At 47.4% G+C, this 27,144-nt stretch overlaps 1 protein-coding gene across 1 annotated transcript; it reads left to right on the forward strand.

Annotated features, from left to right (window-relative positions):
* The first annotated feature begins 20,849 nt into the window (after positions 1-20,849).
* Positions 20,850-24,926, forward strand: LOC142085966 (retinoic acid-induced protein 3-like). Its single transcript, XM_075158467.1, has 3 exons — positions 20,850-21,805; positions 22,785-22,837; positions 23,541-24,926. Exons 1-3 carry the CDS (start codon positions 20,878-20,880, stop codon positions 23,631-23,633), a joined length of 1,074 nt encoding a protein of 357 aa, XP_075014568.1. The 5' UTR covers positions 20,850-20,877; the 3' UTR covers positions 23,634-24,926.
* The last annotated feature ends 2,218 nt before the right edge of the window (positions 24,927-27,144 follow it).

Raw genomic sequence — 27,144 nt, forward strand, 5'->3', positions numbered from 1 at the left:
TGTGCTTATCTTCTTGGCAGACCAGAAGGTTAGTGCTAGTTCCTATTGGCAGTAAAAATTTTCACACTGGACATGTCTGCTGGTGGGCAGAGGAAGGCGAGAAGCTCCTTCGTGATCACTCAACATGAAAATTTAATGTCCGTTAGAACCACTCATAAACTGGATTTTCTGCTACATGAAAAACAATGTTCAAAAGATTCTTTTTTAGATCTGAGTGGAAAGCAGAAACTACTGCAGTAGTCAAGACGAGCACAATGGTTACTTCATAGTGTCAACATAAATCTAATATACACATGTACTAGTCAGAATGCTTTTGTACTTTTGTTTGGGGCAGCACACTTTACAAATTACAAAAATACCACAGCACGGTTAAAACTAATAAGGGGAACATGTTTTTTCTTTTTTATTTAAAACAGCTCTGTTGTCTTCATGAGGAACAAACATACTCTCTGGTGTGAGAAGAGGGCCAGTGTTCTTACTTTGTCTTTTTCTTGTAGCAATTTACTCAAATCTCCCAAATGCTCACCTTCAAGTTCGATAGCTCTAAAGCAGTCTAGGATCAGTGGCAGATAAGTAAGGGTACAGATTTTGGGTATGTTGACTGCATTCTTATAAAGCAGGAAGAGAGTGTGCGTCTTCCGTGGGTCCTAGTGCAGAGAGGCAGGGGTGGAAACCCAGTAATTAAAACATGTTAATTCTATGGGGCCCTTTGGTAGGGGTCCCCATAGGTAAGAGGAAACAGTCCTACTATGCACCACAGAGAGAGGAATAAAATCAGTTAGCATATGGGTGGAGATGCAAATGCTTGTTCCCCATGGAGCAAGGGAACTTTCCTGATTGGTATTCTGTCCTGCCGGATGCTTGAACAAAATTTCTTTTCCTTCACAAGCGGGACAGGGTTGGCTCCTGCTATCAGCAAATGAAGGTTAAATCCATCTGAGACTCTGGGTCTCTGGAAAACCTGTTAGTGTTACTCCCAGCTATGTAACGGGTGGCATGCAGAGTCAGTCCTGAACCAATCTTGTAAAGTGATGTGAAGGGCAATTTTACTGCTGGAGGAGGTAGGGCAGGGTCGCTCCTTTCAGAAGTAGTATGAGGCTTTGTTTAATAAATTGGTGGAGTCTCTAGCATCCTTCTGTGTTCTTTCCTGTGTGGAAGGCTGCAACAGCAGGGGGGATCTATCTTGCCCCTTGATGGGATCAAAGGTTCTCTATCTCTCTGCAGTTGCAAGAGTAACGGAGAGAAGTAGAACTGCTCCTTGTAAAAGGGTGCAGAGCCTCCTTGAGAAGAGTGACTCCTAGACAGCTGGCCAACTCCCTTGATTTGGAATGACAAGCCATAGAAACACTTGGCACTAGAAAAACAAAGGTCTCACCACACCCACATTGTCACTGGTGCCTCACCTGCCACAGGTATGTGCATTCAATTTCAGCTAAAAATATCTCAACAGGTTGGAAGGGCAGGAAACAGTTTCTTATTGTGACTACGCTGTGAGGGCTAGGTCAGAGGGTGTTTGTATAACTGAAGTGGAATAGGGAGTGTCTAAAGATGTATTTGGTCAAAAGAGAATTTGCAGCCAGGCTAAAGCAAAATCTGTAGCTGACCTAATGAAACATGAGGGGAAAAGAATGGAGTGAGACCTGTCTTTGGATAAAAGATGGTTCAGAAAATACCAGCACTGGTATGTGGGTGGCTGCATAGTTTTGTACAACAACTGATGCCAGTGTGTTTGTTCAGTCAGGAGGACTCTTGAGGGGCAGTTCTGAAGCACACCCCTCTGCACACCTCTTGAGTCTTTGCACAGCAGGGAGCTGAAACAGAGGATTAACCTTAGTGTGACGTAAGGTAGGATCGGGCTAACACAACCTGTCATTTTTTTGTGGTTGAAACTCAAGTTTCAACAAAAGCTGTGCTCTCGAAAGATGTTCAGTGGGGATGTTTGCAGTTTGAAACAATTCTGCACTTCCCAAGTCTATAAAGAGAACTTGATTGTTTATATACTTGTAATATGTATTTGAAATAATGTTTTATAGTTTTGATTTTTAATACTGCATAGGTGACTACCTCAGGCAGTAAAGAATGGGGATATAGTGTCTTTCATTTAAATGTTCTAGAGCTAGCAGAAGCGGGACAATCCTTTGGAGGGGAGCAGTAAAATTAAACATTGATGACAGTGTGAATAACTGACTTATCTAAGTGAGGAGAGCTGCAAAAAGTAGCAGTCCCTGCAACCACACAGTGGTCCAGAGCAGAAGCTGTGCTGAACTGACCTTTCTGACATGGATTCGGCTGTCTCAGTTCCCCAGTGCCATGCTCCTGCTGCCCGGGGGCTGCAAGGGAAGACATGGGCAGGAAAGCACAGCTGGGAACCAGAGTGGGGAATCCAGGGCTTTTTTCTGTGGTGGCAGCCTGAGCCTAAGTCTGCTTAAAATAATCATGAGGAACATAGCCTGTTCCAAGGACCTGGCAGCCCACCTTCCCCCCTGCCCCAAAAAAGTAGAGAAGACGAAGAGGGAGAGCTAAGTATGATGACTTTCTAACACCACTATTAACTTGTGCTGAGAAAAGGCTCAGTTTAGGAGGGAACTCTCAGAGTAAGAAGTGATTTGGTATCTGGAGGACCTTAGTTTACGAAGCAGGACTGAAATTAGTAAACATTCCCAGTTTAGCCAAGCAGTGAAGAAGGAAAATATCCAACATACTTAAAAGCCCTTGGAAGTACTTAAGAAGGAATGGAATTGATTGCATGACCTGTGAAAGACACAGGCACGTACCAAGCATTTTGATGGTGTATAAATGTGAAGTTGTGGTTTGCCTGCAATGGCATCTGAGGAGCTTCTGTAAACATTCAAGTGAGCAATTAATTCTTGTAAATGTTGCAGAACAAATGTAAAAATCCAGGTTTGGTGCCAGAATTAGTCCATGTAGTCATTCTGAATTCTTACTGCTCTTGCTTACGCACTTACCAGTAGATTTTTTTGGGGGAAAAAACTATCACTGTGTAAACATGGAGAATCAGAATATGAGTTTCTGACAGAATCCCAAGCTTTGGGGTTAACTCCTGAGCTTTTTTAAAAAAAAAAAAAAAAATAGGTAAAAGACAGTTTCTGAGTCTTCAGATGGCTTTTTTCCTGGTCAGACTATGAAAGCTTCTGAATAACAGTATTTAAAACAGAGAGGTAAGGATGTTTCATTCTTCTGGCACCTAAGAAATGGGAATGGTTGCTTGCTCTCTGGCCCGGGGATGAATACAGCCATGCCTCCAGGGCTGTATCTCTTCCTGAGGACCCTTCAGATATGGAAGCTTATGATGATGACAATAGCACTTTCTCTCTGCTTCCAAAGCCCCCCTGGAACACAGGTACATGCCTTCCTGAACACGATAATCAAGTATATGTCATGTTTCATGGTAGGATGTGTGTTGGACTATGCCAAGGTCATGCCTAGTTGTGCAATAGGAGACAGTGGCACTGTGCAGTCTTCAGCTGTTGACATTGTAGGTCCTCGGGGAGGGGTGGCTGCCCTTGGAGCTTGTTCAGCACTTTTTCAGGGAAGCATCTAGAAGCCTGAAGCTGTGTTTACTAGAGGCTGACACAGGGTAATTCTGCATGCCCAAAGGGAAGAGGAGTATCTTTGCTTTCTCTGCTGGAGGATTTTCATTGTTGCGGGGATGTACGTGCGGCTCTGTTGCCTCTCCTGAAAATGAACTCTAGGGATAGGACTCTGTCAAAAGTTTCTGCCTTCCCTGGGGCTTGGTGTTTGTGTAATGGTTCCTAAGGAAAGGGAGATGCAATGTGGGTTTTCTGTGCAAAAAGGGGAAAATACTTTGTCTTCCATTCAAATCCTAGCAAAGGCAAAAAAAGAACCCTATTGACAGGCCTCTCACAGAGACTATTCCTTCTGTCCATCACGTCCTCCTCCCTATTTGATACTGTCAAGGAAGGCAGGTTTTTTGGCACGTGTTTCCTGTTTCGACTGACTTAAGTCTCCTTTAATCTTCCTCAAGATTTTCACCCATAAACACATCTCTGTGTAAAGAAAGACAAATAGCAAAACTTGCTCTGCAAATCATCTGTGTGAGGTAGAGAAGGGTTGCATGATAAGGTTGAATTGCTTGGGTTATGCTGGCTTTCCGGAAAAAAATTATTCCTTTGCGTGTTTTTTCTTGTACATCTACTCCATTCCATGAACAGGGCTAAGAAATGAAATTTCTTGGCTTTGATGTAGGAGAAAGTCTTTTGCACAGTGAGAGTTGGAGTCACAAAAGTACCTTCTTTCCTGCAGTAAGGGGGCACAGGATCCGTGGAGCAAGCCTGGGAGAGAATGTGTGGAGGCTCGTTCAATTTTATTTAAAGCAACAGAAATTAAGGTACCCCAGTCAAGCATGTAATTGGTCTTCTACTGTCTTTATCGTAGCTCAGTTGAAGGAAATTTATAACAGGAGATACTCAGCCTGATCTGTCGTTGCCAGCTTCTGTTCTTGATATATCATCAGCAGGAAAGTAATACTTCTCCCTCAATATGTATTCAGAATGATAAACTTGCCACTAGTGAGTGATTTCCTATTACTGCTGCTCATGTGCATGCTTACAGGTGTGTTAAACCTTTATCTTGGTGCATGCCAGAGGCTCTCTTTGGTTGTTAAGGACTGGTCTTCTCCAAACACAATCAACAATATGAAGCAGACAGCCTAAAAGATTCCTTTGACAGAGCCTAGGCAGAATCAGCTTTCCGTTCCTGCAATTGCAGGTCTCGAGATGCCTCTTAAAGATTCTGCGGAGCTATGAACTATTTTCTATTGGATACACTCAAGTCATGTATTTGTATCTTAGTTTAGGCTCTCTCCACCCGTTGGTGAGAATTGCTTTAGTATTAACTAGGAATCTTAGAGTCGCCTTTCCAATTTTCAAGAAAAGTTTAGATAAAAATGCAAACTTTTAAACATGCAAACAAAGTATTGGCTATGCTCTCCAAAATGGATAACATAGTGACAAACGTTTATAAAAGATCTGTGGAAGAAATGTCAGAAATAGATTTGCTAGTTTGGTCGCTCTAAGATCAAATTTAGAGATAACCTCGCTTCTGCCTGTGTTCAGCTGGCTTGCTGCAGCCAGGCTTGCTCATCTCAGCTGAGTTTGTTAGAGCGCCCTTCCTTGCGAAGCATGCTAGTGTTTTGTGACTCTTTGGTTCTTCCGAGGCTCCCACCCCGATGTGACTTCTTTTACTCTGGCTACACTGCCTCTATCTAGTTCAGAGGATGACTTTTTGAAGTCCATCCTCTGAATGCCAGGCTACCTCCCCTCTTTGAAAATGCCAGCGCTGCTTTCACAGGTTGGATGCTGCCACTTGGTCTGGCTGATGAACAGCTCTTCGTGATTAGTGAGGAATCTCCCTCTCCATCAGGGTTGTGTTAAGCTGATGGAAGGGCAATTGGTGTCACTGGTCTTGGTCTTGTATTTGCATGGACTGTTTGTGAGTATGTAATTGCCGTGTTCCTTTGAAAATCCTATAGCAGACAGTTGTGGCTCTCTTGAATTCAGTAGAAGCAGCAAATGTAGAGGAAGATGTGGCCAGTGCAGGGCCCTGTTAGCCTTCTGTTGTTGGTAAACCTGTTGTGCAATGGGAAGGCAGCTTGCTGGAGGGCATAGTATCAATGAAATATTTGGTGAGTGTCTTTATCGCTGTATCTTACACACACGGCAAATAAGGCTTTTTTTTTTTAAAAAAAAAACACAACAAGCCTGTTGGAAAGCTAATTGCTCTGTTCTTTCTTGGAAAGGAAGGCAGAGCCCCTGAACCAGCAGTGTTTGCTTGTCCTGTGCCAAGCAGGACATACGGATAAAAACTTTGAGAGCTCTCCTCCTTTGCCATGTTCTTTAGCCTCTCCTGCTTGGGCCAGGGCAGCCTCCTGGTGGAAGTGTTTAGCTTTGTTAGCCATGTCAGTCCTTTGCTTCTCTGATCACTTGAGATCTATAGGACCATGTATTACCAATTTACATGGGTAGCACAGAAAATGCATAGGGGGAGATGCTTTTCTGTCTCAAAGAGCTTGTGGGTTAACATCCAAAAATATGCTGATGTCTGTGGAAAGGACTGCGCAGTAGTTACTGACGTGAAGATACAGGGATAAAGAGGAGGACTAATGGGGGGGGAAGTCCCTCTTTATAGCTGGATGATGAGTTGCATGGAGCTGTTATCTCTCTTGGTGAGGAAAGACCTTTGACAAGTAGAGATGTGAAGCCAACCATGGCTGGGTGACCTTGCCTTGAAGTGGCTTCTGTGATCTGGACACTCATCTCCTTGGCCTTCGCAGTAGCAGGACAAATATGTAAATTTCTGCCTGCTTTGCTAAAGTAAGGTAACTCTGCACTAGAAGCCATGCTGAGCCTTAAAATGAATCCTGGATAGAAGGAAACACCTTGTGAGTTTGTGCACTGCCCCAAGTCCTGCTTCAGCTGGAAGGCTTTTCTCTGTGACTGAAGTGGGCAATGGGCTGAGCCCCGCAGCAGAAGCCAGGACTGCCTGACACGCAAGGCTGTACTGGTACGCCAGAGCAGGTTAGCCTGCCTGCTCAGCACGTCAGCAAAATCTCACTGCCCAGATAGGCAGAGTTTGCATCTTTCTGCTCTCTTGCATTGTCTGCAGGATTGCATCATTACCCAGTCCACTCCCATCATTTGATCAGATAAAGCTGACCAAGGGACTCCACTAACCTTTAGAAGCATTCAGTGATGAAGATCTAGGGGTGGTGGTGCCCGCAGGGGCACGCAGCTGGGGAGCCACCTCTCCTGTGGCTGAGGGAGAGGGAATCTCCCTGCATGGCCTGGGGTAGAGGAGCCCCTCCGCCTACGAGTGCCTGGTTGCAGCCTCCCTCCCTGCCTTCAGGCCTCTCCGCATGGACTGACTTACTCCTTTGGAAACATCGGCCAAGGGCACCCTTCACGTAATTAACTGGTAACCCCGTGCTTTGCTCCTGCAGCTGGCACGGGCCTGCCGAGTTCTGCTGAGATCCTCCTTGAGCAAGAGGGGGATGCTCAGGATGCCCCAGAATGTGTTGCATTATTAAGTTTCCATTACTTGGTGCTTTTTTTGGGACCTCCCATCTTCTCTCCTCACCTTTAGCCATTCCTACATGTCTCGGTCCCTGCCTTCACCAAGAAGGTCTCGTGCATGCATCCCCCTAAGCACCTTCTGCACTCTGCCCTGCTCAGTTCTCCCCAGCCACTCCACCAAGCAGCCAGCAACCAGGTCCCTAAACTGCCCCAGGGCTGGTTCTTTGCTTTGCTGTTCATGCTGCACTGCAATATGGTCCTGCAGGCTCTTCTCCCGGCCGATGGATGGGTGCCTGCTCAAGCCGTTTGCTTCCAGCTCTGCCTTCCTTGTGTTTTCCAGGGTGTAGGGGAGATGTGAGCTGCCTCAGCAATTCCCACGTGGCTCTCCCCATCTTGATGGCGTTTTAGGAGACACTTCTGTGCTTTCAAGCCTCTTGCCAGAGGAAGCTATTACAGCTGCTGTGCAGGTGGAGGTCCCTCCACTGCACGCCTGCAGGCATATCCCACCTCAGCCATTCAGGGACTGACTGGGATCTGTGTTCACAGATGCCCTAGAAGATACAAAGCAATGAGGTAAATGATAGAAAGCAATGGAGGTCCTGCTGGGCTCTCTGGGCAAGTCTCTCATGGCTTAATAATGTAGGACTGCTTGTTAGGAAGAGATGGTTCATTTATATTCAGTGGCTTCTTTCAACTCATTAATTGTATTAGTCTTAAATCCTTTTGATGAATAAAGAGAAAGATGGTTAGATCTAAGGCAAACCTATCAAAATTTTGTGCTCTTCTGGAAGTTTAGGATACATCCTAACCAGTAACAGACAGTGTCATTTCTCTGCTTGATGATTATAAATGAGTCGTTGGGAAAGTCAGATTTCAATTGTCCAGCGGAGGTTTTAACTGTGTGTACATTTAGATTAACCACTCCGGAGACTGGGGATTATCAACTGTTATGTAATAGCAGACTTTTTTTTAATTGGAACAGGGCTGCAACAGATGCTGTGTTTGCTAAAGAAACCAGACTGTCATGTAACGTTTGGCAGAATCTTGCACGTGGATTGCCGCTTTCCTTTGTCTTTACCTCTAGTAAAACCACACTGGTGATCGGACAGGTGAATCATTATAGGTTGGATTTAGTTCTTATTTGGGTTGTCAGGTAAGAACTGAAGTTGGTTTAGTTCAGTTCCAGTTCAACACAGCTTCAGATCTACTGTGTGAGTTCAGTTCTGGCTGAGGAAAAGCTAAGCCCAGGTAATGTAAGATCTCATGGTAACTTCACCCCTATGTACATCACGGCCCTATAACTTGACAAAGCCCTTGAAGTCAGCAATAATATTGCTCAAATCCATAGCATATGTGGGATCCCTTCATTTACATACAGCATAGGCTTTTTTTTTTTATTTTCTCAAGAATATACCTTAGCTTATCCCACACATGATGGGATGTGTTGTGTGCCAAGCGGAAGGTCAGAGCCAAAATTTTTAGTGATCCCTTTTCCTTTTAAAATATAAGCACAAAGGCAATGAATTTTCTGTGTGATTAAATGAACCTTCCTGCAGGTCCTGGAGATGGAGTATTGTGTGCTCACTGAAATGTAGCAGCACTGCGTGGTGCCCAACAGCTGGTAGGTTTTACCCTGGGGTGAGGTCCCATCTGCAACCGGGGATTCCTGGAAAAAACGCTTTACAGCCTTTTCAGGAGAGCTGCTCGTGTGCCAGTTGGTATTTTGTTACTACAAACGGATGTCTGTTACGGCAATTTGTTAATAATGAACAAGGAAGGGATTATCGGGCAATCCATTCAAAGAGGAGAAGAACCTGCTGCGGGGAGGCTGAAGCTTGCCTTTGGCATATCATGCACACACCAAGAGCCGTCCCTCATCTCTGACGCTTTCCTGGATTGCTCATACCATTAGCTGAAGCTATGTTTGCATTTCTGAAGAGGTTAATTGGCAATTGAACCTTCACTAAACCCTTCCCTGGGGTACAGCTGTCACTTAGGGGGTGTCACTTCTGTTTACCAAGCAAGACAGCCAGGGCTGCTGGGTCTGGAGAGCAGCAGGGAGCCCAGGGTCTCCCACGGCAGAGCTTGCTTGTCCTTCCCACCCACCCTGGAGCCAGCTAAGTGGGAGGAAAGGAGCACAGCAGGGCCAGAAAGGGGCTCCTTAGGTTGAGGTTACTGGTCCAACTTGAAGCACATGCTGTCTTTCTCTCCATACTGCAAGACAGAAGCTTTGCAAACCTCCTTCCTTCCAGACAAGTCCTCTCCATTTGGCTACTAATAGGGTCTGCGCACAGACGTTCTTCCCCCTAGCTTAGGGGAGCTCCTGGGTTGTCAAGAAGGTTGGAAGAAAAATAACCGAGGCCAGAGACTTGGCAGTCGGCTGTATTTTCTGTTTAGTTCAGACCTCGCCTCCTCCCAGCCCCGGGCACAGCATCCAGGCTGGAAGTTCCTGGAGTACAGAAGTTTCTACTCCACATTCAACAGTGTAATGCTCTTTTCTAACCCAGCATTACTGCTTGTTTAGATCCATGCAAACATGGCAAGTTTACAGTATCTTTCGTGACCATCAAGAGAGATGACAGATGTCCCCACAGGCTTATCTGAAATCAGGAGAGGAGTTAAATGAAGGTGTGAGGTGAGACAGTGAAACTATCCCAGCAGCGGATCAAGAGTCCTGCCAGCTGGTCTGAATCATCAGTGGAAATTTCCATTTGAACTTTCGATGGAATGATGGATTTTTTGTTAAAGGAGTGAGGAAGAGTGTGTGTGTATTCATCTGTGTGTGTGTGACTGTGTGTTTAAGACTGCATATTTGAAGAGTTATTTTCTCCTTGCTTTTATCAGAAGACTTAAAACAGTAAGAGTAGGAATTTTATGCACAGTCTGCATTTTCCCATCAACTCTCCCTTTGAGATTTCCACTCTTTATTGTGATAGAATTAAAGGGAGAATAATGAAACGGATTACATTAGGGCCTCAGCTTCCGTTCTCAAGTACTTAATCTCTCTGGCTAGGATTCAAATTCATGGCCTCAAGTGCTCCATCTTTACAAAGTGCAGCCACTGAACTAGACAGCATGTAAAGAGTGCAGATCTTTCACATCTGGCTTCACAAAGCGAGCAGAGGGGTCCTATTGCAGTACAGCACATGCTAAACATTCTGCAGTGAATTTTCCATGGAAAACCATTTTCAGTGGTGCTCCTGGCTTGCGATTGCCCCCTCTCTCTCTCTCAGCCTGCCTGGCCACCACTTCCACCAACAGCACCCTCGCACCTTGCAAGTCCTGCATTTTTATCTAGTTTTAATAGATATTGCAACAACAGAGGCAAAAGCGCAGCAGGCAGCGCAAGGCTGGGTGCGGCTGGGCTGCTATGTGTGCATGCTTGCACACAGGTATGTGTGTTTGTGTGGTTATGTGCCCACCGAGATTAGGTAGAAACTGCACAGAAAGGCATCATTTTACAGGAGCAAGCAGCTGGAGCAGGAATGCCATCAGGCCTCTTAAACAACATCCATTTAAATTTCCACCTTAGTTAAGCAGATAGAATAGAGCACTGTTTCCCCCTCATTTTCCCAAAGTACAGCTACTTGAATGTGTATCATTATGTCATAGCTTTTTATGCTGCTTAACTACTAGATGCAGCAGGCATTGCTATGTCCCTTAGGGAGCTTAATGTCACTGGTCATACTAGGAAGTTGGAGATCTCATAAAGCATCAGTTGTGATTAGCAGGTAGGACAGGAGGAAACTCGAAAGACCTTCATGTTGATGCAACAACTGACGACCGCTGGCAAATATTGCATTGGGACAATCATTCAAGAAAAGATTTTGGTGGGACGAATGAAGAGCTGAACTGTAGTCCTGGGCCTCTAGTGAGGCAGTATCTGGGGATACTTATGTGCCTGTGTTGTCCTCAAAGTTAGAAGAGCAACCCGCTCACCTTAATGTACAACATGATGGAAGAAGCGGTGGAAGGAAACCTGCATGCATCGTCTTGGGCCAAGTGAAAGAAAGGTGCCCAGCAATGTGCTGGCCTTTAAATGGAGGATACCAAGCTCTGTTGCCCAGCCAGCTCCATAACCTCCACCCAGCATGAGGGTCCTAGGCTACCACCTGCATTGCCCCTGCGATGGTGGGACCCACTGCCGTCTGTGCATGCCTGAGGAGCGCCGGACCTCCAGGCTCCCAGGGCATGCCATCTACCTGTGCCAGAAACCGAGTGCTTCCAGGCTGCTGCTGTCTGCAGAACAATTCCCCTGGCTCCTGGGTTGCTAAAAGGAGGGGAGTCTTCAGGTTTTGAGTGAAAAGACATTTTGTGCATGCTGAAAGCATGTCCCTAGCCCCACCCTGATGAAACACATATTATGCTTTTCTCCCATCCCATCTCTCTGAGTGTTTGCAAGGCTTCATTGGCCTTTTCGGCACACACACACTGAGCTGGGGAAGGACTGCAGCATGGGCTGAGATAGGGCTCCGCTCATGGTTGCTGAGTGCTTGAGCTGCCCTGAAAGGCATCTGAGGAGTTTTATGGTGATATATAATCATGGTCAAGCAACAAACTTTACCTAGGGTGGTAGCACTGGCATGGCACTTCCAGCAGTTTCCAGCTCAAGCCCAGAGGAACACAGACCATCTCCCCTCAAGTCTCAGGGACCCACAGATTATAATGCCCATGGCTGCTGGGAAATGGCTGTGTCTGTGGAGCGGAGCGGTGCTAGAAGCCCCCACCTCCATCTGCCTGAGCTGTGCTGCCAAGCACCTGACACCCCAGAAGATGAAACTGTGCAGAAGAGAAGTTCCTTCTCCCAGGGCTGCAGTAAGACATTCTTCATCAGGGCTAGCACCAAGCCTGGTGTGTTACCATGTTCCTCGGTTACATTTCCCTGAAGCCTGACTGGATTCCCAGGGACCTACAGGGCTCCTCAGCAGCTCTCCAGCTCCAAGAGGTGACACTGGGATTTGTCGCACGCAGAGATGCCTGCCTGCCTGCCCTAGGGACCTGCCTGCCCTAGGGACCTGCTCTAAACTGCAAGAAAATACACAGGAGCAATAGGCTGTGAATTCAATTATTTGACCGTACCTTACAGTTGTTCCTTATATTTTTCTCCCCTGCTGCCCATTTCCTTCAAGAAAAATCACAGCATTGATTAATGATTAGCCTTGGTTGGGTAACACACCGACCAAAACTGCTGGCTGATCCCAGGCCATGGTTCTGCAGTCAATAGCAGATTTGTGCACAGCCTTATCGTGCAATAGGATGTGTCTGATTAAGATTAAACATGTAAATACAATTGTATTTTTGATAATTTAGCCAAGACAAACAATACTGAGTTTATGCCAGCTTTTATGCTGGCTGTGTGGGGACACAGATCTGTACCAGCATGAAGCTTGTTGATAAAAAATAAAACAAAATCTATCAACGCTTTTTTTTTTCTGATGAAGTCTAAAAGGGAGGAGTGATTTATGTTGGATCTCAGCTTTGCTTTGTGTCATTGCAGTGGTGTTTGATCCAGGAGCAGTAAAGCAGAATTTTCTGGATCATTGAGCAGGGAGTTTTCGTGTGCAACCTGATTCCCAGGAATGCTTCTTGCGTGGAAGCAGTCCTCTGCAGAGCCTCTTGCCTAAGGCACTGCTGGCAGGAGAAATCAGCCTCAGACTCCAGGGCAGGATGGCTGTCTCAGAACATCTATTGCCAACAGCCCCTGTGTGAGAGAGAGGGCCTAATCCTCTCTCAGCGAGAATCTCAGCCAGTCATCTCAACCCCGCAGTGTGGAGTAGAAAAGGAGGGAAAAAGGAAAACTATTCCAGGCACAGCGGGCAAGGAATACCGAAGGGAACACCAGGAGGGGCCAGGCAAGGGTACCAAAACAAGGACTAGCATACAAGGAAAGCAAAGGCTGACTTCTCCTGGAGTGCTTTGCTGAGAATCTCTCTGTCAGGCTTCACCAGCTAAAGATGCAGCCGGACATCCCCTCTCTCCTAAATAATTTCCCCAGCCTTGGGATCAGCCTTCTGGGAGAGAGAAAACACATGTTCTCCTGGATCTCCCTTGGCATGTCTTCCTTTGTGGGGGTATCAGGCAACATCCCCGCCAGTTGGTATGTTTTCAGATCCCTTGTTTCCTGAGAGTTGTTATGCACTTCTCCCCAAATGTCTGTCTACAGACAATACCCACTCATCCATATCAGTGCAACTTGCTGCTTTGGGAACATATCAGCACAAAAGCAGATGAGGTTAATGCCATAAATGAGAACTGGAGCCTTCTTAGCTGCTCTGGTAAGTGGATGGGCACAGGATACCTCCAGGAAACTGCATCTAGAGGAATGGCTCAGTTGTCGTGAGTGAAATATTTATCAGCGTACTGTTCAAAGTCCTAAAGGAGGTGATAAATTCAATTATTTTTTTTTAACTTGCTCACAGCCTTTTAGAACACCATTTCTGTTGTATGAGAATACTCTTCCTAGCCAAAGTGACCACAGCACAGGTGCTCCTAGTTGCTCTCCACTTACCTCTGCCTGTTCTTGCTCCGGCTTCCACACTTGTGGCGTATGAAAGACAGTGTGACCTGTGCCCCTGCGGGATAGGAGCAAGTCTAACACATGAACTCAGGACAGTTTTGGCAGGTGCTCCAGGAGCCTCCTCCCACCCCTCGGTTTCCAGGTACTAGGCTGGCTGTACCTGGGATTGCATACAGAAGTGATCCCATTTGCAGCACAGCAGAATATTATATTCCCAGTGGAGGACTAAGCAGCCCATTTCCATTACATTTCCAGAAGCAGGGTCTTCTCACCAATTAGGGATGGTCTGGCAGATAATTCATGGGTTTGAAAGTCTCTGCTTATAGGACATACTCAGTAGCACTGATTTAAATATTTTAACAAGTATCCTTGCCATTTTCTTGCCCAAATCTCTGCCCTCCCAGTAAATAAACACCCTGTAACAGGAATCTGGGCATTTAGGAGCCAGGAAGAGAAAGGGGTTGGCCAAAACCAAAACCCCCTATTCATTTAAAGAAGGAAGGTTCTTTGAGAGGAGGAGCAATCAGCACTCCCTGGCAAAGCAGCACATCACTGTTACATACTGGAAGTATTTATTTTGTTCCTGAGACTGAAAATGGCAGGAAGCACAGCATGCAGTTTGGAAGAGCGGATGGCTGCAGTGACAAGTAACAGCTCTGAAGAACACCAGTATGAGCTTGTTTTGCATTTTTTTTTAGAAAACATTTACTTTCTGGTGCCACACTTCTCATTTCCAAAGGAAAAGGATTTGACTCTTAGATGGGGTTTTTGGTAATCCTTGGGTACATGCTTTCAGAGCCAGAGCACAGGGGATTCAGGGACAGGACCCCCCGGAAAAAGCCTGGTGTTACGCAGAGGTGCCACGTGTTCCTTTCCAGAAATTACACACCCTGCCCTTGTTTTTGCTCCTGTCTAAGGCAGAGGTGCTCCAAGCTGGCTGCCTGGACTGAAGACCTGTCACATCTGTGCCAGGCTGTTTCCAAGAGTGTCATAATGTTTATACCTGAACTGATTTAAAGACGAAGGAAATGGACGGGGCAGGACAGGGTGGAGGCTGCTGTGATGTTAACTCAGTATAAGTGCTGGCAGGGGGGATTTTTCAGGGAGCAAGGCTGTTCTTGTGTTGTCAATGTACTGCACAGGTAGCTAAGCAGAAGGAATGACACAAGCATCTTCACAATGCAGCCAATATCAGTGACCAAAAATAAACATGTTATTTAGACACATTCCAGAGCACCAAGCACCATCTCTCCCCAGGCATCTACTTGCTTTATTACTTGGCTTAATAAAAGATACTAACTCAGTCCTTGAATCGTCCAGACATGGCTGAGCTGAGAGGGGCTGCAGTGCTCTGCCCTTCGCCAGAGGCTCAGCCCTGCAACACTGAAGCTGATGGAGCAGGGCTGACTCGGGGCACCGTGGGCAGCACTGGGCATTGGCACCCCAACGGAGAGAGCAGGGCCAGGCAATGCCAGCAATAAGAAGAGGAAAGGAGCAGAGCCGATACAGAGGGAGAGCCCAGCCCTACTCCTCCGCCTTGTCCTGCTGCCTGAGGACTGGAAGGGGAGGGGTGGGCACCTGCTGCATGAAGGGTCCCTGCTGCCATCCTGCCTCTCATTGTCAGCCGTAGCCACTGCTCCTTCCCATTCACCAGCAGCCAGCTTGCCTGTCTGGGGCTGCGGTATGGCCAAAGCAAGCTGTTTTGCTACCAACAGCCTCCCACCGAAAGGAACTTCCAATGTTACCAGCATTTTGCTACTAGATTGTGTTGAAATTATTTTGGAGATTTGCCATGCAATTCAGCCTACAAGTGTAAAGATCTATATCTGAATTCATTATCTTTTCTCCCTTCACCTCTATTGGAGAGAAACAGGTCCTTCTCAGGTGTGATTTGGTTTGTGGTGAAGCAGATCAACAGAAACTCCCTGGAAGTGCCTCTTTCTCTCCACCAACTATAGTGTGAATCTGGATAACTGCCTCCGATGAAGAAGTCTGCTCTGTAGACACCTAGGAGTCAATTTAATTGCCCACACACTGGTGCCTAAGACCATTTGAGATCCCCTGCATTATTCAGTGTGAGCTGCTCCAGAAGGGTAGTTTCTCACAGCTCTTGTATCCTATATGCCATCCCTGTGATGGTGACTGAGTTACAGGTGACTAAGCTACAGTATCTTCAATGGACTATTTGTCTATGCTGATGCACCAGAATGAAGTCCATATGGAGGACATCTACATCTAGGCACCTATATATAAGCTGGGCATCTCAGCTCTGAAATAGCCAGTGGAGATTTGGCACTCAATCCATTTGCTCTTAAAAAGGTGATTTGAGATGCCTGAGGGTATCCAAAATATCTGCACAGGACTGCCAGATCTGATACAGGAGGTATGGGAGACCCATGTGCTCCTGGAGTGGTCCCTGAAAGCTGAGCAGGATACCCTGTGGCATCTTAAATGACATTATATGCCGATGTGCAAGCAACTACAGTGAGGCCCCAGGCAATCCAGTCAACCACACCTGGGAGCATTTCAGTGCACACAGAAAGGCACCTGCATCCAATCAGCTGGGCCAGTCCTTCTGACTTTTTGGCTGTTTGGGAGCTGAGACACCCAGTTCACATTTAGGTAATAACCGTCAGACATCTAAATTTAGGTGCCTCTATCTGCAGATTGCATCCCATTCCTAAAGCGAGGTGACAGTCGTCTCACCTTTCTGGTGTGATCGCCGTGCTGTTTGTACTCACCCATGTAGACTAGCGATTCTTCTCCACCCTTCAGCATAGCATGAAGGCCATGGGCACCATTTCTCAGCCTACCTACCACGGGTCAGCAGCACTTGGGCTGCTAAGTCACTTTGGATGTTTTTTTAAATGTAGTAGCCCCATTTATTAGTCTTTTGAAAGTACACGGTGCGTTTAATGACTGACTCTCAAGGATTTCTCAGGCATTCTGAAAAATCTCAGTTACTTTTCTTATTTTTTCTTCTTTTTTCTCCCACAAACTTGATATAATTTGACACACTGCCTTCCATGGGGTTTTGTGTGTCTGTGTAAATGTAGGGAAGAAGCTGGCAGTCCATAATGTGTTCTGACAAGATGCAAATGGGCTGGCGGTGACCGGTGACCTTTGAAAGCTTCTTGGGATGTCTTCCTAGACAAGTTGGATCCCACTGAGCTGGTGCTAAACTCCTCTCCATCACACCTTCTTTCCTCCTCTCATTTTTCACAGCTGCCTCCTTCTTGGCTGGCTCACTAAGCCTGGGACCTACTTTAAAGTTAAGATTAATTTCATGTAAAGAAACCTGGTATGTTCTTTCCTAAGAAGCCTCAGGATTTTACACTGAAATGAAAGTAGGAAGGACATGAGGAACTGTCCTAGGTCTCAGGACTGAGCGTTGCCTTTCCCTTGATGAGCCGCTCATCCCTGCAGGCCCTCGTGTACTTCTAGGGGGTTTGCAAGAGAGGACTCTCTTGTATGTGTTTTGTGGCAATCTCCACGTGTGACAATCAAAAGGGATCAGCACCCAGAAATAAGCCTGGGGTCCTAAAACAAACAAGCAAACAAAATTAACATGCAGATGAGACAACCATGGGCAGTCAAACCACAGCACAGGCATGCACAGCTGCTGCCCCGGTTTTGGGAAGGAGCACAACCTCCACGGGGTGGGAGGGATTTCCAGGTTTCAGGGCTGTGTGTAGGGACCGAGTGCTCCGTGTGGATAGGCCCTGATGTCAATTCCTTAATCAGAATAATAAAATGCTCCCAGTGAGTAATATTTAAAATAACAGATGAAGTCATGAAGACGTTGGAGATACCCGGGGCTTTGGATGGGATTGTGCCGATAGGTGTGTCAGGCCAGAGGCACAATGTAGAGCAAGGTGGAATTTGTCATTGCCTTCATTCATTAACCGTTTGGGCCAGCAATTTGGACAAAGTGACTCAGCGTTCACAAGCAGACAGAACTGCGCCTTCAAAGAGCAGGGCTGGGCTGAGCAAGACACGAGGAAAGGCAAACTGCCCTCTTCAGGAAAGGAGCCCGTGGCTCTCACTGGCACAGGTGGAAGGGATGAGCGGAGCAGACGTGTCCCCGCACACAGACGCAGCGCCCAGCAAGAGCCCTGAGGAAACTGTCTCTGGAGCCAGGCTTGCAGCCACTCTCCCGCCAGGTGCTGTGGGACCGTTTGCATCCCACAACCTCCTCGTCTTCCACCTTGCAAGCAGTTATCTGGCAAGAAAGCATGCAAAGAGACAAAAGGCTTGGAGCAGGGAGGAGACGCGCTGCTATTCATAGCTACGGTCCCCACCCACGGGTGCCAGGAGTCAGACAGGGGAGCACCTTATCAGGCGCTTGGCTGAGCAGCATTCAATCCCGTCCCTGGGCTGGGACAGGCAGCGGCTCCATCTCCACCCCGATGCAGGGGTGAGTGCCCCGCTGACGTCAGGAGGCCTTACTTCATTTCCTGGCACGGGGACCGTATTTTCATAGCCGTGTCCCGTCGGAGAGGAGAGGCTGCGGAACTGGAATAGGCGTGCTCAGCCACACCTCCTCAGCCCTCCAGCTGTTAAAGCTCCCAAGGACTGCGAGTGCGGGGCTGCTGCTTGGCTGGGGTTAACAAGAGCGGAGGTGACTGTGTTACTGGTGCACTGGGGAGTTTTCTTTTCCAGCCGGAGCCTCCCTGTTGCCTTCTTCGGGCAGGACCCAGAAAGGTAATTCAAGGCAATGTCCTACAGGATCCAGGGTGGACCTGCCTTCTGTGGCTGGGGCGGGATGGCGTGCAGGATCGTGGCTCTGGGGGGTGGGAGAGCAGGGGCATGGGGTGCCACAGCAAAGAGAGACTGCCTCCCACCCTTGACCCTAACATGGGATTGCCAGCTGGAGCTGGGGGAGATATGGCAGACTTTCCTGGGAAATGATTTGGAATTTGTGGCTGGATGGGTGTATTTTATGCACAAGTGTCAATGAGAGAGGAGGCTCAGGCTGGAGTGAGCAGACTCAGCACTATAGCGAGAACCATCATTTGGGGTGAGCTGTGATGTGGACCCAGCAATAGTGAAGTGACCGCAGCACAGGCTCCCTTGCACAAACTGCAGAGCCTCTGGGAATCCCAGACACATTTGTAGGTGCTGGATGAGCAGACTTGGCTTCTGGGGGGCAACACTCACCCAGGAGACAGGGCAGAGACTCTTCATGCCTCACAGGATATCTACCCTGGAAAAAAAAGACAAGGGAGTAAAAACCAGCAGAAGTGGCCCAGTTCTCCAAGGCGGCGAGGTTCTTTCCATCCTATTTGTTCCAAGGGCAGTGGCAGCCGACTGTGTGGCAAGTACCACTTGCAGTAAGCACCAGTCAGGACCCAAAGCTATGGGTGTGCTCTGTGCTGCCCTGGGGTCTCACGCTGGCTCTCTGGGCTCTCCACCTGCCGCGACAGCGAGCACTGGTTTCTATCTGCCAGAGCTGTAAATAGATAAGTTTATCTGATCAACAGTAAATTTCTGTGGTTAAAATTGTAACATTTTCTCTCCAGATTTTCAGAAAGGTTTGTTATTTATTTTTCACAAATGTCCAGATAACTCTCAGCTATTTGTGCAAGAGATCATAAATCCCCAAAATTTTGTGAATGATGATTTGTGAAAACTCCTGCGTGCGTTATTCACCAATTCCATTCTCTTCATGAGAGTCCAGAGTTCCTGCATATTTTCATAATTTGCATTCTATTGTAGCCAGCTTTTTGAAGAGCTGCACATCTCCTTTTACACAGTGATGTTAAAAGCTGGAAAAAATACTCCACGATTTATAAGCAGGTCACATTGAGGCATATGTGGGGCTGAGAGTGAGTCAGTGATATTTTCTTCCTTTGTTCATCCTTTGATTAGATCAACTGCCGTTTATTGAAGGCTCAACCTCCCCTCCCTAAAATCTATTGGAAGGGTTTTAGAACCAGCCTCATAACTGCAGTGTGTTGTTCTGGAGGGGGAAAATGAAGGCAAATGGCATAGTGAGCACTAAACACTAAATTTTGCGAAATGAACTTTTTTCTTTATATCTCAGAAAAGAAAGCCCTTGGTTTTCCAGTGTGGTTCACCATTAAGGCCAGATTCCCCCCATGTTTCATGCTGATATTGTATCCAAACTCCTATTTTGATAGATTTTAGACACCCGAGGCTAACTGAGCAATTTGGTACCTAGAAAGCAGTAGCTGGCCCCTGGGATCTCAGTGCCTGCATAATGGACCACGAAGGGCCCAACATCCTTGTGTAGTGGTTTCTGCACATGCTTCAAGCTCCCAAGGAAGTAGGCAACTTAATTCCCCTTGGCGGTGGGCAGAGCTCACCTAAACAGCCCTTTTATTCCCTGGCAAGACAGGCTTAAACCAGGTTTACTGAGCACTGAATCCCTTATGATGAGATAGCAGGAATGCACTGGGTGCATTAGAGACCTTGTCCATCCTTGACTCGTGGACTCCTCAAGCAGTAACTTGGTGGTCACTTCTCATGCAATGAACAGCATTAGCTCTGACATGTCAGGCCTCCAGCCAGCGCAAGGCAGTATCCTGGGGAGGGGACCGAGGTCTTTGAGACAGATCTTACTGCCATGCTGCCATGAAGAAGAAGGAATAGGAGTTTGGGGCTCGTAGTTGGTGGCTTCTCTTTGCTATTTAATTTGGAGTGAGAAGAGCTATGCTGGAGGCATCCAGGTTAGTTATCTGCAGGGTAGAAGGCAGTTAAAGTTCCCCTTCATTCATACCCATAAACCAAGGCCAAGAGTGTTTCAGAGAAAGTAAGAGAGGGAAAAGAATCTGAGTAATGAGTTTCCTGTTCTGCATTGCTCATCTCTGAACCTCACTGGTCCAAGGTACTGATGTTGTTTGAACTTGTCAAAAGAGCGTAAGCTGTATTATGACTAACAGCTGTTCTCATATCACAAAAGTGACAAGGCAGCTCAGTCTCTGTGCTGCAGGGCACCAAGCTAATGCCTGCAAAAATGCCTCACCTTCTCGCTGCTCCCCACGCTCCCACGACATTGCACAACCCCAGGCATGGTGCAGAGGACATGCAAGGTGAATCGTCTCCTGCTAAGGGGCTTGGTTTGCCCTTGCCAGAGAGCCGATACCACACAAGGGGATGGCTCTGCTCCCACAGCCCCATGTCCTTAGCACTGTGGTGTCCTTGCCCGGTGAGGTGGGGATGAACGTCTGTCCTGCCTCTCCCCTCTGCTGGAAGCACCCAGGTCGTTGATACAACAGCCTGTGTCTTTTCTTCTTCTACAGCTTTGGGGAAACATTTCACGGGGAGGTTGATCAAGAAAGCAAGATGACAGTGACGACGCCTCCCCCAGGCTGTGGCAGCATCGATGCTGACTATTACCTGCTCTGTGACATGGAGAAGGCCTGGGGGATTGTCCTGGAGTCGCTGGCTGCAGCTGGTGTCCTCGTCACCATTTTCCTTATCTGCTCGCTCTTCTTTCTCATCTGTAAAGTCCAAGACAATAGCAAGCGGCACATGATCTCCGTCTATTTCTTCTTTCTCTTAGGCACGCTTGGCATTTTTGGTCTCACTTTTGCCTTCATCATTAAACTCAATGACAGGACTCGCCCCACTCGCTTCTTCCTATTTGGAGTCATCTTTGCTCTCTGCTTCTCATGCCTCCTCACCCATGCCTGCAACCTCAACAAACTAGTGAGAGGAAGAAAACCCTTCTCCTGGCTGGTGTTGCTGCTCCTTATTGTTTCCTTTGCCCTGGTACAAGTTGTGATCAGCATTGAGTACTTAGTCACCATGCTAGTAAACCAGAAACACAAATTTCTGAACATGACTGCAGAGGAGACCAACAAGGACTTTGTCATGCTTTTGATCTACGTGCTCTTCTTGATGGCTCTGACCTTCTTGGTTTCCACGTTCACATTCTGTGGGTCATACAAAAGCTGGAAGAGGCACGGGGCGCACATCTTTGTCACTGTCCTGTTCTCCATTGCCATTTGGGTAGTGTGGATCACTATGCTCACAAAAGGCAAGACAGTTTTACAGAAACCTAGCTGGGATGATCCTATCGTGGCCATTGCTCTGGTGTCCAATGGATGGATCTTCCTGATAATGTATATTGTCCCTGAAATTTGTTTCCTCACTGCCCCTCTGAAGATGGGGGACTACCCTCCAGAAAATGACTTCTGCCAACCCAGGTTCGTAAAGCAGACAACTGGAGTGGACAACCGTGCTTACACCCAAGAAGAAATTGTGCAAGGTATGATGAACAACTCCACTGTCCCTCAGCCCTAAGCACACATGCAGCAGTCATGAGCTAAAAGGGGTAGGAGGGCTACAGAAAAAGATTTGAAGATGATGGATAATTTAGAGGTAGGAAAAAGTTTCAAACTGATGAAACTTCAGAAATGCAAGTGAAAATGAATCTCCAGACAAGAGGGAAAAGAGTAAGGACCAATGCAAAAGCCAAAGACGTGTAGGAGGAGTGACTAAGTAGGAGACTTAGTGGGTGTCAGGGCTGAGACATAACTCCTTATGATTCTGTTATGTCTGGAAAGTCCGTGTAAAAATTCAGGAGTTTTTTGTTTGTCTCTTAGCAATGCTCCAGCTCTTCAGACCTCTATACCTTGGATATTATTTATTCCAGTTCTGATCTGGTTCCCATTATCTATTTAAAAATGAACCCATCATCCAAAAAGGAGGCAAGGAGGTCTTACTTTTCTGCATGAGTCTCATGCCTACTTGGACAAAGCAAAATGTTTTACCAATTGAGGCTTCCCAAATCTATGGGTAGGAGACGTGACTGCACTCCCCGTGGATCTGCTACTGAGATCACATTTGTCCCCTGGAGTCAGACCTCCAGGTTTGTAAAAGAATAGCCGAGAAAGGCTGTGCTTTCCCAGGGAATACCGCAGAGGGGGTCTTGTGCATGCAAGTGGGAGGGATTTGGCCAGTGATGATGACAGTAATTGTGAGGCAACAGGAGGTGTCTAAACTCCAAGGCCACCTATGCCCTGTTATTTACAATACCATTCATTCCTGCTTTCATAAGGAACTATTTAATGTCACCCACCTATGGATTTTAACCCATTCCTGCCTGCATACTGCACAGTTTGATCAGTCTAAAAGCAGCTGCTAACATAGCCACAGGCCCTTTCAGTCTCCCTTGATGTGGTGTTTCCAAGCTACCATATAACACTGACTCACTAACTTTCCCCCACTTTTTTCTTGTGACTCAGGAGATACAGGAGACCTCAGCTACTCCCCATACTCTTCTCACTTTCAGATGAAGGTAAGTTCATGCCCCCCTTCACCTGTTTCAACACAAGTAGACTATTGTTCAGGCACTGAAGGGAAGGGAAGGAGAAGGGGCAAAGAAGATGGACCTAGAGCAGGGTCTGTGGAGGCAGGCAGGTGCTTTGCACAGAGCCGGGCGATATCATGACACGTGTTCATGGAGGTGCCTGTGGCTGGGGGAAGGGCGCTGTGACATGTCCAGGGACAATGCAAGGGCCCTGCAAGAGGGGCTCAAGGCAAAGTCTGAGGTTGTGGTTTTCAATAATTTTGGATTTGACATCACATAAGAAGTCCTCTCTTTGAGCACAGTTCCTGCAGTAGACTGTGCCCTTTCCTCAGGAGATCATGCTTCTTTCCCCAGCCCGTGCCCTGAATGTATTCCCACCAGCAGTCACTGGAAGTTGCAGTGCATATCCAGGGTGGGCAGTCTGCATGTCCCCATGTCCATTCACCAGTCCTCCTTCAGACGGCAGCCTAGCCAGGTCTAGTAGCTCACATCATGTCCCCACATGTCCTCTGGTGACATGCCTCCGTTACTGGTCTGTTCTGCCAGGATCCTCTTCCACAGCCCCATTGATCACACACTCAGGAAACCTTCAGCTCTGTTTCTCCCTCTCCTGTTTTGTTTTTTTTTTAAGCCCTGTTCTATTATTTCTCTCCAGTTTTGAAAGGTAAAGACTTTCTTGCTTCCTTTTCAGACCATCGAACACCAAAATGATTTCTCCATTCCTCGGCCCACGGCCCGGACAAGCCCATACCATGACTACACCGGTGGGAAAGGCCCCATGTAGCAGCTCCGCAGGGAGCAAAGAGACTAAGCACCCGTCAGCAGAGGCGAGGGGAATGGGCCATGCGGTGACAACTGAGTCGACCCTGCAGAAGAGACAGAGTCAACCCACTCTGGCAAAAGAGGAGAGGGATCCCCTTTCCCCTGTGCAGGCACCGTTGTAGCCCCCTCTCATTCCTCAAACACAGCTTTCAGACACCGCTCTGGCTATCCTGTCCCTGCTCACTCCATTTCCCCATAGGATGGATCTCATCTGTTCTGACAGAGGAACGTGCTGGGAAGAGCCTGTCCTGGCCTATTTTCAGCAGGAATGCTGTAGGGCTAGAGCAGCAGGAAGATCATCAGCTGGGTCTGCAACTGGCTCTGCCCCAGCCAGGGCTTGCTTTGATCAGGTCGCGGGGATGCCTGCGCCCCACGTCTGATGGGACAAAAGGCAGGAGCAGGAGCATCAGCTCTACACATTCCCACTCCTGCCCACCCGTGAACATATCTCAGGTACTACCGAGGACACTCTTATCTATCCACCATTACTTTTGTGCCCACTCCCAACCCTGCCTGGCTCTCCTTCACAGATAAGTGGAGAAGAGCCAGAGAGAGAGAGAAAGAGTATTCCTTTTTTCTTTCTCCTGTTCACTTTCAACCCCTTCCTCATCACCTAGAGCCCACGGTGGAGAGGGGGAAGAAAATTTAAAGACATAAAACCATCTACACCTATTTACCCTGACACATTTTCTGATTTGCACTCTAGCATCAGCCTCCCTCCTAGCTCTGACTCCTGACCACGCGCCCCAGCTGAGCTCCCCAGGGTGCCTGCCCAACCCCAAACCCTCCTTCTCCACCCCTGCCACCCCAGGCTATGGATCCCTGCAGACAAAACCTCTTCCATGCAGCTGCTTGCAATACCCTGGTGGGATCTAATCCCGTGCGCCTTGGAGCTCTGCCTCCTCCCGAGTGTGTCTATGGCATTAACATGAACATTTCCCAAGCTGCCAAGTTATGGAGGGCAGACACCCTTCTTCCCAGGAGTGAGCAAGTGTGAGCATGTGCGTGTGTGTGCGTGCGTGCGTGTGTGTGTGCTGTGTGGACTGCATCCTGGCGATGAGCAATGAGTCTGCAGAGTTGAATCATTCTGTAGCCTGCTTTGCATTTGGTAATTAGCTTTCCATGATATTTCATATATAAACACATAGAGCTCTCCAAGTGGGTGTGTATGGTACACTGGTGTCTGACACAGCTATATATTTATTTAGTACTTTGTATGTGGAATATTTAATTAATAAAAACCCAAACAGCCTGACTATGAGAGACTAGTGTTCTTCTTCAGGAATGTGATTCCTCTAATGGCTGGTGGGGTGACAGCAACAGCTCTCCATGGGTTGGAGTGGGCCACCTGGGAGATTGCGGCTGGGGGGAAAATGGCAAAGAGATGCTGGCTTCTTTGAAGCTGTCACTGTGGACCAGAGATCAGCAGCTTGAGGGTGCAGAAGAGGGTTAGTAGCTTCTCCATGCTACTTTTCTTGAATAAAGAAAGCTGATTCAATGTTAGAAGTGCTTAAGAAATGAAGAAATATAAACCCAAGCTACAGGGGTGGCGAATACAGAAGGAAGGATGTGATCTTTTCATCACTGCATGTATCTGTGTCTGCTGGGTCTATATTCCTGTATTTATTCACATGTGTCTTGCTGGGTACTTGCATAATCAAGAATAGGAAAGGAGCTTGTAGGTACTTAATTCCGCTTGTAAAAATATGTCTTTCTGATGTTCTGAACACATGTAATATTTTTATTTGAAAGTAGCAACAATATCAAAGCAAAATAATGGTGGTGGTGGTGGTGATGATGATGATGATAATAATAATAATAATAATTATAATAACTTTTTTTAAACCTCCTGATGGTATGAGACTGTAATCTCCCATTTTAGAGGCTTCCTCTCCCATGAGTTTTTACATGGTATGTCATACTACCACATACCCGTATGCTCCTGGCAAGCAAACGCCCTTCCTCAGGCACAGTGCTGTCTAGAATATGACAAGCTGGGCCTTCCCCATTCTGCCTACCAGCACTGAAGGGCAACGCAAGGACATCTGGATCTTCTGAATCCTTTGGCATGAGAAAGAGCCCTCCTAGGCATTGGTTTGAAACGTGTCATGGGACATCTTGCCTTTTTCTAGTAAACTTGAGGTGGAAATGATGCTTACCCTCCCCTCCACCTACACAGTTCCACATGTGTAACACAGAGGATGGGACAGAAAATTCAAGGGTGCTAATGTAACATTGAGGAGCAGATTGAGAAGTGGGTATGTAAGGTCTGATGCAAGTTGTTGACTTGCAGGCTGAAGGTAGGAGGGATGTGCTTGAAACAATACCAAACTTTCAAGAAATGAGGTTTTCAGGCTGATGTGGTTGGCATTGGTGGCTTATGTCTAGCTAAAGTATGTCCCAGGAGGAGCCAAAAATGTGCTAAATAAGACAGACCCAGCTCCACCGCTTCAGTGGGGTCTGGTAGAGCAAAGGGACAGGCTAACAGGAGAAATAAGAGCAAAGTGTGCTCTTAGCGTGTGTGTTTTCCGCACCTCAGACTTATCAACTCCTTCACTGACTGCCACAGACCAGAAAGTGCCTCTCAAACATACCTTGGCCCCAGAGGCAGCAGAACTAGGAGGGATGAGGGACACCATATGCACCCTCATCAGTGTAGGCCACAGCAATTTTCTTGATTGCTTGGTTGTTACTGTGCATGCTGCTCGGCAGAGAGTGAAAAATCTTCTTCCATGTGCTTATGGCGCTTTTTAGAGTAACTTTTTTAAACCTCTGTTATTGACACAAATACTAATCTGCCCAGAGTTATTTTGCGCTTGTTCAGTATTAAGGCAGCTTTGCATGAGGGCTGTTTTAAATGCCAAATTAAACACAAATTTCTGTGGAACTTGGGGCTGGCGGGAAAGGGGTGGTGCCGCTCTGCAGGTTTCTCACACCTCGGGAGAGGCTTTTGGGAAAGCAGCAGTTTCCTCTTTTTTTGCAACCGAGCTTAAACCAACCCAGATGACCACTTAGTCACACACATACACGTCCCGGGGAAATCCTAAACTGGTGGGGCCAGACAGATCAGATCCGAATGCAACGTGAGTAGCAGAGGCACGAGGTTGCCTGACCTTTGTGCTGAAACCTGACCACTGGAAGGCCAGTAAACCCAGTAAGGCTCGTGCCCACCCTCACCCCTGCAAAGGGCTCCTTTGGTGGCGGGGGCTACAGGTCTGCTGCCTGCAGGGCCTCTGGTTTCTCATCCCTCCTCTCCCTGTTCAAGGAGACCAGAGCACCAGAAACCTACGCACCGGAGAAGGGTTGGCACGGAGTACACCTAGATTATGAAAGCAGCCAGGATTACTGGGAGGCGGGATAAACTCAGCTGAACTTCAGGTCACGGGAAAAGGGCAAGGAAGGGCAGAGGCACTGCTCGGACCCAGGACCTGCAGGGTCACCGTCCCACAGGCTTGCCAGGGCTGTAGGGCCCC

The sequence above is a fragment of the Calonectris borealis genome, chromosome 1, assembly GCF_964195595.1.
Source record: "Calonectris borealis chromosome 1, bCalBor7.hap1.2, whole genome shotgun sequence".
In the NCBI taxonomy this organism is placed as follows: Eukaryota; Metazoa; Chordata; class Aves; order Procellariiformes; family Procellariidae; genus Calonectris; species Calonectris borealis.

Coding starts and splice junctions, on each gene's coding strand:
- LOC142085966 (XM_075158467.1), top strand. CDS start 20,878: ATGACAGTGACGACGCCTCCCCCAGGCTGTGGCAGCATCGATGCTGAC. Junction 21,806..22,784: donor CCAAGAAGAAATTGTGCAAG/GTATGATGAACA, acceptor CTTGTGACTCAG/GAGATACAGGAGACCTCAGC. Junction 22,838..23,540: donor CTTCTCACTTTCAGATGAAG/GTAAGTTCATGC, acceptor CTTCCTTTTCAG/ACCATCGAACACCAAAATGA.